At 55.6% G+C, this 12,185-nt stretch overlaps 1 protein-coding gene across 2 annotated transcripts in view; it reads right to left on the reverse strand.

The window, feature by feature from the left end:
- The window catches only part of ZNF423 (zinc finger protein 423), a 321,833-nt gene that overhangs the window by 22,524 nt on the left and 287,124 nt on the right, over positions 1 to 12,185 (reverse strand). For both annotated transcript variants that reach the window (XM_045806734.2, XM_045806736.2), the window contains 2 exons: positions 6,286 to 6,417; positions 4,574 to 4,689 (listed from right to left, as the gene is read on the reverse strand). In XM_045806734.2, coding sequence (XP_045662690.2) covers positions 4,574 to 4,689; positions 6,286 to 6,417 — 248 coding nt within the window. The remainder of the gene's footprint in view (positions 1 to 4,573; positions 4,690 to 6,285; positions 6,418 to 12,185) is intronic.

Genomic DNA, 12,185 nt, shown 5'->3' on the forward strand with positions numbered 1-12,185 from the left:
CAGAAACAACACCACTCCCTGCTCTTGGCAACCAAAAGCTGCCCTGTGTCAGTACAACTCCATTCCCCATCCTGCTCGAGCTAAGCCCAGGGAGCGATGCCTGAGCCGTGACTGTCAGAGGGCAACACGCACGCCCTGAGTTTTTGCCCACTACGACAAGTCTTGGGGCCACGGGAAGCAAGTGGACAGAGCTTAAAATGCTTGAAGACAACCATCCCCACACCTCCACAGCAATCTGCCCACATCTTCTCCTGGTGAATGGTCCCTTGAAAGCTCCTTGGAGTCAGGCTGGATCCCCACAGCCTAGCACGGTGCCTGAGCTCCCTGGGCGTGCGTGCATGCGTGGGCGTATGTGTACACATGTGCGTGCATGTGTATGCACACGAACCTTGCTTGGTTACCCCAATCCCTTCCCCCACCTCCAGCCCCCGACAACCATTGGTTTTTCTACTCCAATAGTCTTGCCTTTTTCTAAAACACCAGGTAAATAGAGCCACATAGCACGGAGCTTTTCGCATCTGGCTTCGTTCACTCGGCACCTGGGACTCATCCAAGTGGCTGCGTGTACCAGGGGCTGCTTCTTATTGCCAAGGAGTGCGCCACTGCACGAATGTACCACACCTGTCCATCCATTCCCAGATAAGGGGCAATTAAGGGGCGTCCGGTTGGGGATGGAGGTTTTGGTGTGAGCGCGTTTCTGGTTCTCCGGGATAAACATGTCGCAGGAGGATCGCTCGGACAAATGACAAGTGTGTGTTTAACTTGATAGGAGCTCATGAACTACTTTGCCGGGTGGCCATACACTTCCAGCTTCCACCAGCCACTGTGGGGGTTCCAGCCGCCCCCTCCGCACCCCGGCCAGCACTCGGCAGGGCCGGCTTTCTGCTTCTGTTTTGATCGTGCGGGTAGGTGTGCGGTGGTGTTGCGTTGTGGTTTCCATTTGTGCTTCCCTAATTACAATCATGTTGAGTGTCCCCACATCTTTGGTGAAGTGGTGAAGTGCTTCGCTTGTTTTACAGTGGATTTTCCCCTTCGCTATTAAGTTGTGAGGTTTTTTTTTTTTTTTTAATATGTCCTGGATACTAGTCCTTTATCAAATAGGGGATTTGCACATATTTTCTTCCCGTCTGTGGCTTTTCATTTTCTTCACAGTGTCTCAAAGACGAGACTTCTTACATTTTGATTCAGGGTGGAAATCGGATAATATTTCTTCCCTACTTGGATTCCCGGCACAATGGGGATAAAACCCAAACTCCTTTGCTGTCCTACAAACCTGGTCTCCACCTGCCAGCCCTCTCCACACCCCTCCTCCCTGACTCGCTGGGCTTTAGCTGCCTGTTGCCTTCTATCGTCCCAGCAGTAAAGCCAGCTCACACGGCCACAGGGCCTTTGCACACACAGCTCTCCTCCACACACTCCCTCCTTCTCACCAGCCAGGTCTCAGCTCAAATGCCACCTCCTCAGAAAGGCCCTCCCTGACCACACTCACACCCAACCTCATCCCCATCAGGCTCCAGCCTATCACCTGGTTTTCTTGTCTTTGTGGTAACCATGACAGGACACTGTCTATCAGTCTCTCTCGAATGCAGGCCCTGTGGGTGTTTCTCTGTCTCATGCAGCACACTCTTGTCAGTTCCTAGATCTAGTGCCTGGCACATAGTGCGCCTCCGTGTACATGCTCTAAACAAGTGCATTGCAAAGCTAGTCCCCTCTCTTGCTCCTACTTACTCTGATACGAATGTGCTGCAGTCTGTCTGAAGTCCTCTAAACCAGTGTCAGTCTTTGGGCAGAGCCAGAGAACTCAATCAGACAGGACTTCACCTCCCTCATCCTGGCAACAGTGCTCCTGTTAATGCATCCTAAGAGAACATTCTTTTTGGAGGAAGACACATCACTGGGACACAGACCAAGCCTGCCAGGGTCAAATCCCATCTCTGTTACCTCTATAGTCACAGCAGGAATTTCCAGTTCTACAATGAGAACAATCCTAAGCCCTATACCTTAAGACCTCTCGGCTCAGAGTCACTTGTGCCTACAAACACTAGTTTCCCTGAGTCTCCGCACAGGACCTCAAATGACATACACCCAGGAGAGCCAGGCAAGGCTCCAGCAAGGCCCTGCCTCCCACTGTACACACAAACCCCCACAGGTCACCCCTGGAACATAACACACCTGCCTGGCAGCCCCAGGTTCTACGTAATGACCATGAAAACTCCCATGCCTGAAAAGCCCTCCTCTCCAAAGACCAGAAGATTGCTCTTCAAGTTACTTAAGGAAAGCCATTATTTGTATAGATCTGGCGTTGCTACGACACTTCCACATTTAAATGGTCTGTAATTAAAATCATTAATTGCAGAAAATAGTTACTTATTAAGGCTATAATTTAGTGAGGTTCTCGGCATTTGAGGACCTGCCTTAAAGGTTGAAGGGATGAGCCGGGAAGCCACCAGCTCACAGGAACCATTCTGATGTCTGGGACAGTCTGCAGCCCCAGGCGAGGGCAGCCAAAGCGGGTCCGGCTTGAAACCATGGCTTCCTGGGCCTCCGTGTCAGGAGGCAGGCCTGTGGCGCAGTGACACCGAGAAAGCTCACACAGGGCAGGACCGGGCGAGTTCCCTGGGAAAAACCTTCGGGCCAACAAAGGAGGAGAGCATCCCTTCCTGGGCATCCAGGACAACGTGGGAGGACCAGAGGGCTGAGCGAGTTCAAAGTTTAAGTAAACTGTAGTTTATAGGAGCCAGTGGGTTTCAAAGAGGGCTGTGTGTTGAGCTATAAAAGCTTCAGTGGTCTGGGGCCCTGGGGTCTACCCCCGGGTAGTGGTGCCAGGCAGGTAAGGCAGGTGGGAGGTAAGGTATGGGGGGGCCGGACTGCACTTGGCAGGGCACACGGCCCGCTCAGGCGCGAGGAGGCTTCCTGGACAGCCCGCCGGCCAGTGCCAGCACGCATGTCCCTCGGTCGGCTGCGAGAGGGGCAGCTAGCCGGGCTTAGCTCACTTCGTGCATCAAGACAGGGACAGAGGTGGGCCCTGGGCAGTGTCAGGTCCTTCACTCTGTCCTACAGCGTGACAGGATGAAGTCAGCTCTGCCTGCCCGTCCTGAGACGGGGCCAGCCCACAGGAAGGGACCCGACCGTCGGATGGTGAGTCCCCACCGAGCCCCCCAGGGGCCTGTTTTCATTTCCTGTGGTGACGGCTCAGGCTGGGCTGTGTGCATGGGCTGCAGCCCGGTGAGAAGATGGTCTACCCTGCCCCAGCTATGGCTGCACTCCTTCGACCCCAGAAGAGGGGCACCCCACTGCTGCCCCTCAGTGACCTTATGACTCAGCCCTGCCCCTGTGGCCTCAGCCCCATCCCCAAGGAAGGGCGCGACTGCTGAGTGCAGGGTCGGCTCTCACACAGGTGTGCGGGCAGACCCTGTGGGTCATGGTGTGCACAGTGCTTGGGGCGGTGACAAACGCCAGCTCTCCTTTCCTTCTGGGCACAGGGCAGGACGAACTTCCTCGCCCCCTTGGAAACTGGGCACGGCCACATGACTGGATCTGGCCAAGCCACCACAAGAGAGGGAGATGTGTGTCGCTGCCCCGGAAGCTTCAAGGGCTGGTGTATGACTGGCCACTTCCCTCGTGCTGTTTGTGCAAAGTGGTGTTATTCTCGGAGTATGGGATCGAGGCACGCCTGCGTGTATGTGTGATATTTCTGGGGAGGTCCATGTGATACCTCTTTTTGGGGTGCGGTGTTATGCTGTGTGTGGTATTCTGTGTGTGTGTGTGTGTGTGTGTGTGTGTGCGTGTGCGTGCACGGTATTGCTGGGTGGACACGGGACCAATCCAGCGTTACAAGAATTTCATGCAAAAGCCAGCAGGTAAAAGGCAGCATCGCCTGGACCCAGATCTGAGTCCTCAGAAACCAGTAACAGGTAGGCACCAAGAGGACTGGCTGTAGGGGCCTGGGGGGATGAACAACACGGCGTCCCCTCACAAGGGCCCTCTCGGCTGCTGCAGCTGCCACATGGGGATTTGAGGAAGCTGGCCAGGGCCTCTGTGCTGCCCCTGAGGGCTCTGTCTGCCTCAGGACCCGGGGTGGGCACCCCTTCCTCTGAGTTGGGGCCCAACCCGACTGCTCTCACTTTTTCTGGCTTTCCCAGGCAGAGCTGGAGGCTCCAAGACCCCAGACCCAGTGCCTGGCCGCACACAGCCCCAGGATTCAGCCACGCAAGCTGCACAGACCACCAGCCACAAATCCAAAGCGCCACTGAACATCATCACCTAAGATCGGTGGAGAAACGGGATCCCCGAGACGGGAAACACCACCACCGAGAGCCTTCTGACTCCTCACCAGGCCCTGCTGCTCCGGGTCGGCTCATCTGAGAGTGCTGGTCAACAGAGGCCACGAGGCCACCCCCACACCAGCCTCCACGAGGACAGCCACTGGCTCCACACCAAGCACCTGTTGCTTTTTGGGTGGGGGTGAGGCTAAGTACAAGACCCCACCATCCTGGCTTACCCCCAAGACCCTCGGTGCCCACGGTGCCCTGCAGAGCACCAGGAGGGGTGTGCGGCGGACGAGGGCACTCACCTGCAGCTCAGTCTGGAAGAAGAACTTCTGTGGGCACTGCGAGCAGTCGTAGATCTTGTCCTCCTGCCCGTGCACGGCAAAGATGTGCTGCTGCAACTTGTTGGCCTGGACAAAGACTGCACACGGACACGGCCGTCAGGGGCCAGACTCTGGGGACACCAGCCCAGCCACCCCCACACCACTCACAAGTAGGGATCGCCCAACCACGGACATAGCCGGCCAAATATGGGGCTACTGGGAGATCACTGGCAGCTACTAGAGGGGGCTTGAGCCGGTGGAGCTGACCTCTGCCACTTAGGGGCTGTGCAACATTGGACAAGTCACTTAACCTCTCTGGGCCTCATTTCCTCCTCTGAAAAAATGAGGATCATTAAAGTGTGTAGCTTACTGGGTGGCTGGAAGGATCAAATGGGTTAATACTTGCAAAATGCTTAAAACATGGCCTGGCCCATGCTTAGTCCAGGGAACGCCATCGCCATCGCCATCGCCATTATCGTCATCGTCATTTACCAGATGCCTTCCGCATCAGGCTCCTGACTGTAGCACAGGCCTGCAAGGCGGGCACTACTGTTACCTTCATTTTACAGAAGAGGAAACTGAGGCATTGGGAACGTTAAATGACTCGTCCTAGGTCCCACTGCTAGCAAGTGGCAGAGCTGAGAGTTGAATTAAATAAACTTAACACATTGTCTAGTACAAGAAGGGGCTCGATAAACACAAATTACTTTTCTTATTGAGGTCCTCAGATCCCCGCGCAGGGACCCCTGTGTCTGTGCCGGCAGACCTGGCAGCCGAGGTCCCTCGATGCCAGCCTCCGCCCAGCCCGCAGGGTGTGATGACAGCAGATGGGTGGGGGCTCCCAAGACTGAGGGGGAAGGGGCGCCAGGGTGTTCCAAGACTCTCGTGCACCCCAGAGGCGTGTAAGTGTGTGGGGACTTTCCCCTTCCTCAGGCCCATCATGGAGTGGGTCACAGCCCTGGCTTCCCAGTGGCAAGAGTCCACGAGGCAGCCCGGGCCCTGGGCACACACAGGAGGTGGCCCCGAGGCAGCTGTGTGTCTGGGAGGTGAGCACTTCAGAAATCCCCTCCCGCCGGGTGCCTCCCCGGGGTGGGCTTCCTGCCGTGGCAGACGACAGATGTCGGGGGAGGCAGGGGGAAGGCCAGGGCTCCTCCACGCACACCGGCTGCCATCTGGGCAGCAGGAGAGGGGATGGCAGAGCCCCTGAGACTCGCCTCGGGCCGGGACAGCCGCTTGCCTAGGCGGGCAGCCAAGCTGGGGGTTGGGGGCCGGGGGCTGGGGACTTGGCCAGCAGAGCCGCCCTTGACCCCTCCATCCTGCAGCATGGATGGAGCAGGTCTGAGGCAGGCCCAGGAGGAGGGGAAGCCAGGAGGTGTGCACAGAGAGAGCCCCACCATTGCTGGACAGAGCTTGCAGCTCAGAGACAAGAGCCTGGAGCCCATGGAAGGCAACAGAGGGGTGAGGCTGGGCTGGAAGAAGCAGTTATGCACAGGGGTGAGGGGTGGGCTAGGAAAGAGGGCTCTCAACCTGACTAAGAGGAGGGGCCAGAGGTGAGGGGGTGCGGGCCAGCTCTGCATGGGGCAGGCAGGGTGATGGGCTGTGGGTCCCTTGGGGACACCAGGTCCATGTCAGGGCGGGAACATATGCAATTAAAGGGCTAGGCACTGCATCCCCCCCACCCCACGCACACTTACCTGTGAAGCACACGGGGCATTTGAAGGTGCCGCCCATGCCCTCGAAGCTGTGCTCAATGAGGTGACAGAGGAGCTTGGCTGGGGAGTCGAACATCTGGTTGCACAGCTTACACTCGTGGTTGATGCCTTCCTCTGCAAGGAAAACGGAGGCCAGTCAGTGACCCTGTAAGCCATGCCTCCGGGCAGCAGCCCAAGGCCCCCAGAATAGCCCAGGCCAGCCTCTCCCTGGTCCCCAGAACCAGGGCCGGTGTGGGGGCCACAGATGCCAAGACCCATCCCAGCTCCAGATGGCCCTGCCCCTGGAGGCGGACCGTCCCCGCGGCCAGCCCCGAATACCCGGCTCTCGAAGGCATCGTTTGCTGTGATTTCTCTTGGTGCTCAAGCAAGAGCGTGTGCAGGCCACGATCAGTGGCTGGAATCTGAGACCATGTTCCAGTGGAGAGGAGCCCGGCATGGGGTCTGCACAGAGAAAGGAATCCAACCAGAACTTTTAAAATCTAGTGGAATATTTACTGAGCACATACTGTGTGCCAGGCGCTTTGAGCTGGGGATTCTGTGGGGACCTAAACAGGCAGCGCGCTTGTCCCCATTCTGATGGTGGGAGAGACACGTAATAAAAGATGACCAACACATAACACAGCGTCAGGAGGCAACGTGAGAACATCACGAGTCAAGGGCAAAGGCCCCAAGATGCGCTGGCTTGCTGGTAGCAGGAGGGCAGTGTGCCTGAAGCTTGGGGAAGGGGGTGGTGGGGTGGGGTGAGGTCAGACGGGACACACGGATGCCCATCGCCCAGGGCCTTGCTGGCCGCGAGGCTCTCTGGCTTTTGCTCTGAGCCTTGAATCGCCCCTAGTAGATGTCACCAAAACAACAACAACAAAACATTCTTTTTTACAATTTTGGAACAGATGGCCTATGGACAGTGGCTGACGGACAAAGGGCAGACACCCTGACCTTCCAGATTGGAACATGGCCCCATCTACCCACCTGGGAGCCGCTATGACCTCAAACCTTCACTCAAAGGTGCCCAGGACAGAGAGTGTACCCCGGGGACCAGCTTCTCACCAGCATCCAGGGGAGCAGAGCCAAGGTCTGGCGCCCCAGCCCGGAGTCAGCAGGGCAGAGTTCGAATCCTGACTGCTTCTCCACACTGTGTGGCCCGGGCGTTAGTCCGCTTAGAGTAAATGAGGGCCCCCGCGAGCCCCTGTCCCGTGAGGCTGTGTGAGGACGGAAGGGGCCAACGTCCGCCACCAGCGTGGCCCGTGGCTCAGTAGGGGGTGTGGCGGGGAGTCCCCCTGGCTTGAGTCCCACATCATCCAGGGTTGGAACCCGGTGCTGCCACTCCCTGCATGATCTCGGGCAAGTTACAGAACCTCTGTGTGCCTCAGTTTCCTCTTTTCTCAAATACACGATAACTGCCTTCCTTACCGCTACACACCCTGAGAATGGCCAAAATCCAGAACACTGATGACAGCAAGTCCTGACAAAGACGTGGAGCAACAGGAATTCTCACCCAGTGCTGCTGGAATGCAAAACGGCACGGCCGCCCCGGAAGACGGTTTGGCGGTTTGTCACAAAACGAAACATACTCTTACTATATGATCCAGCAATCTCACTCCTTGGTATTCACCCAAAGGAGCTAAAAACTTACGTCCACACAAATGTTTACAGCAACTTTACTCATCATTTCCAAACCTCAGAAGCAACCAAGAGGCCCTTCGGTCGGTGAACGGAAACACAAACTGTGGTCCATCCAGATGATAGATTATTATTCAGCGTTAACATGAACTGAGCCATCAAAGCCAGGAAAAGACGCGGAAAGCCTTCCACGCATATTACGCAGTGAAAGAAGCCGATCGGAGAAGGCTACATGCTGTACAATTCCAACTATTCTGGAACAGGCAAAACTATGAGGACAATAAAAAGATCAGTTGGTTGCCTAAGGTGGGGTCAGAGATGCACAAGCAGAGCACAGAGGATTTCTAGGCAGTGGCAACACTCTACATTATAATGATGGAGATATGTCATTACATATTTGCCGAAACCCACAGAAGGTACAACACCAAGGAGGAACCCCAAGGCAAACTGCAGGCTTTCGGTGATGACGGGGCGTCACTGTAGATTCATCTTTGCAAAAAACATGTAGCTGGTCATTCCGGGGAGTGGCCTGGATAACGAGGAAGGCTATGCACGTGTGGGGCGGGGAATACAAGGGAAATCTGTATCTTCTTTTCCATTTATCATAAACCTAAAACTGCTCTAAAAAAAATAAAAGTCGGGGCGCCTGGATGGCTCAGTCGGTTGAGCATCTGACTCTTGATTTCAGCTCGGGTCATGATCTCGGGGACCTGAGATCAAGTCCCACATCAGGCTCCACGCTCAGTGGGGACTCTCCCTGTTCCTCTCCCGCCGCCTGCCCTTCCCCCTGCACATGCATGAGCTCTCTCTTTCTCTCAAATAAATTAATTAAATCTTTAAAAAAATAAAAAATAAAAATAATAAAAGTCTTTAAAAAAAGTCACCCTCCCCCAATAGCCTTCCTCTTACAGTTGATGTGACAGTTACATGGGTTAATGCAGGGGCCCCTGGGTGGCGCAGTCGGTCGAGCGTCCAACTCTTGATTTCGGCTCAGGTTCTGATCTCAGGGTTGTGAGATCAAGCCCCGCGTCGGGCTCTGAGCTCAGTGAGGAGTCTGCTAAAACTTCTCTCTCCCTCTTCCTCTGCCCCTCCCTGCTCTCTCTCTCTCTCTCAAATAAATAATCTTTCCCCCCCAAAAGGTAAATGAGTTAATACATGAAAGAGGATTTTGACCAGCCCCTGGCACACAGCAAGCGCTCAGTAAGTGTTTGTTGTCAGGCCCGCCAGTATCAGCGAGAGTATTATCTGGGACAGCCAAGGACACGGGCTCCCTCTCGGGCTCCCCCAGGGAACCAGCCCTCACCAAAGGTGCCAGGTGCTCTGATTTGCCCTCCAAGGCAAGAATTAGGTAGCAGAGGGGTTCTGCCAGTGGCAAGACATGAACACAGATGGGCTGAGGCTCCTGGCGAGTCCCTGGGTCCCCAGGCCCTGGCAGGGGCTGGCGGGGACAGCATGCATCCCCCTGGCCCAGCCATCCCCCTGCCCCCCGGGCACCCTCCGCAGCAGCGCGCGCGCGCACACACACACACACACACACACGTGCGCGTGCAGGTGGGCCTGCCCCACATAGCCCACTGGCTGGAATCTACCGGGTGTTTGTCGTGCCCCTGGAGCCCCGGCAACTAGGCCACATGCACCCGACAGAGATTCAGCGAGTTTCCATTTCCACTGACGGAAAAGGAATTCATTGACAAGTTTGGGGACACGGGGCAGGCTCAGCACGCTCGCCGCATAGGCCCTACTCACGTCCTCCCGCTTCCCTTGGGGAGACTCTCATCATAATTAGAGATGGCCTCCTGTGTGGGGGCTGCCTCAGAAGACCCCCAACACACCCCCTGCCCCCCCCCACAAACAACGCTTCTCAGTGCCTGGCACAAAGTACGGAATGGATAAACGAAAGGCGGAGAGGTACCACCCGCATATCTTCGCCCGCCCTGGTAGAATGTGGACACTTCTTGGGCATTAATAAGGCAGACAGTATGTGAAATGATGATTGTACAGAGGTTTCTATTATCGTTTATAATATAACTTCCATTTAAGCTGATCCCATAAATTAAATATCAGAATTAACCCTGCTTGCTGGTAAAACCCCATTTCTAGGAAAGAGAATTAGACCACTTGCTAAGGTAACAGCCAACTGGGGGTGGTGCTCTGAACAGGATACAAGACCCTCCCCATCCATATGCATCCCACCTGCCCGCCACCTCCAGGCAGCCTCCCCCGACTACACCAGCATGCACAGCTGCACCTGGCTGAGCACAGTGACCCTGGATTCATCTAACCATATCCTAGGAGTCTTTCTGATCCTGGCAACTAGGTGATGGGCACAGATAACGGCTGCTTCTCCTCCAGCCCCCACAGCATCAGGCCCCGCCTGGACCCACAGAAGGGGCTCGGGAAATACAGAGGAGAGCTGCCCCCGGCTGGGCCCTCTCCCCCTACCCAGCCAGAGCCATCTCCCCGGGCGGGCAGGGATGGCAAAGGAGGATTTACTGCTCTCTGCCGAGCGGGGCCTTTATCCACTTGGCTGTGAATGGAGACGTGCCGTCTGATGCACAAACACCGAGAGGACAAAGAAGCCTCCCGCAACTTATAAATCAGAGAAATCATGTCTGACAGTCACTTTCCGTTCTCCGAGTGCCGAGCAATTCATCAGCCGGTCCCCCCTGATTCATAGACGCTGCTACACCCTGGACCCACGTTCGAAAATATGAGCCACGAGCCAGTTCCGGGGCCCCAAACAGCTGCCATTTAAGCACATCACACCCCCAAACTGGTGTCGAGGCGAGGTTGTGGGCTAATTAGATCAAGAGACCGATAGACAACCGCGTGTCACTGCTCCCTTTCCTCGCTCCCCCCCCCCCACATGTTAAAGAGAGTCAAACCTGGGAAGACGGGGGAGGGAAAAGAAAACAAGCACAAAGTGAAAACGGAGTGAAAAATAAGAAAGCCGGAGGGGCTCCCACAGAGCCGAGAACCTCTCCCATTCAGGCTGGGCCTTCTGGTTTGCAAACCTTCTTTCTGAAGGACAAGGCCCTCTCCCCACCGGAGGGGGTCGGAGGTGCTCCCTGGGGGGGGGGGGGTCCCTCATGTGTACACCTCTGCCTATCCAGCCATCCAGGAAAATTGGAGGGGGTGGGGAGCTGCCCTAGTTAGTGTGCAAACACTCCTGTGCGTGCCGGTGACCCGATAACCAGCCAGCCCACGGATACCGTGGCTCCTTACCCCGCCAACGCGGACAACCTTCGTCTGTCCCAAGCCGCAGGGTCCGCAGAGAGCGGCACCCTCCGAGAATAACTTTCCCGAATTATATAAGATCACACAGCCTCGGCAGACACCTTGGAGCAGAATGACAAAGCTGTCTGGGAGCCCACAGGCCCGTCCGCCCCGGCAGGAGGGGGGTGCTGGAGGATTTTGTGAGTTAAGACGCAAAATCACTTCCTCTCCTTTCTATTCTTTTTTTTTTATAGCACATGACAGGCATCCATAAGAGAGACCCACACAACTCCAGTGAATTATGCAGCCCCGCTCATTTGCAAAGTGAAATGCAGATTTTGCCTGTTCACTGTGCCAGATCTTTCCTCCCAGTCCCCGTAAGTCAGGGCTGGCACGGGGAATCCATTGATTTATTATGATTTTTTTTTAAATAAAAATAAATAAAAACCCTAACTGCCAAAGAAACAACCCAGCAAGCACGAAAATCCCAGAGTCCCCCCACCCCAACCCTCTTTTTTTTTTTTTTCCTTCTGCTCAGGAATAATAAGTGTTAATTTTACACTTCATTTCTCAAAAAAATAATAGGATGTGCTTTTGCTTAAAACCAAGTCAGCCTGCTGGAACCTTTCAGGCTGAAACTGTGTCAGCCCAAAAGAGGAGCGGAGGGCTTTGTGGAAGAGCATCGTGCCGAGATGATAGCTTCCTGTAATGTCCTCGGTACCGACTTTTGTCTCCAAAAGCATTTGATCCTGGCAGACACATACTTATTTCCATACAGGTCTTGGGGGAAGCCAGGAGGAGAGAGAGCTGATTATCAGAATCCTGAAGGTGAAGCTCAGGTGGGCCCCACTGATGTCAAAGGCAGGCCTGGGCACACATTCGGAGGCCATAATTTGCTGCCTGGGAGGGAGGGGCAGCAGGCTGCGGCGGGGAGTGGACAGGGCATTGTTCTCGGGCTCTAATGCACTGAGCGCGACCTGCTCCCGCCACTTCGCTGGGCCCGGCCTGGCCCTTCTCGAAGCAGGGACCCCACTCGGGGACACTGA

This window comes from Ursus americanus, chromosome 21, assembly GCF_024610735.1.
Source record: "Ursus americanus isolate L20-20 chromosome 21, mUrsAme1.1.p, whole genome shotgun sequence".
Taxonomy (NCBI): domain Eukaryota; kingdom Metazoa; phylum Chordata; class Mammalia; order Carnivora; family Ursidae; genus Ursus; species Ursus americanus.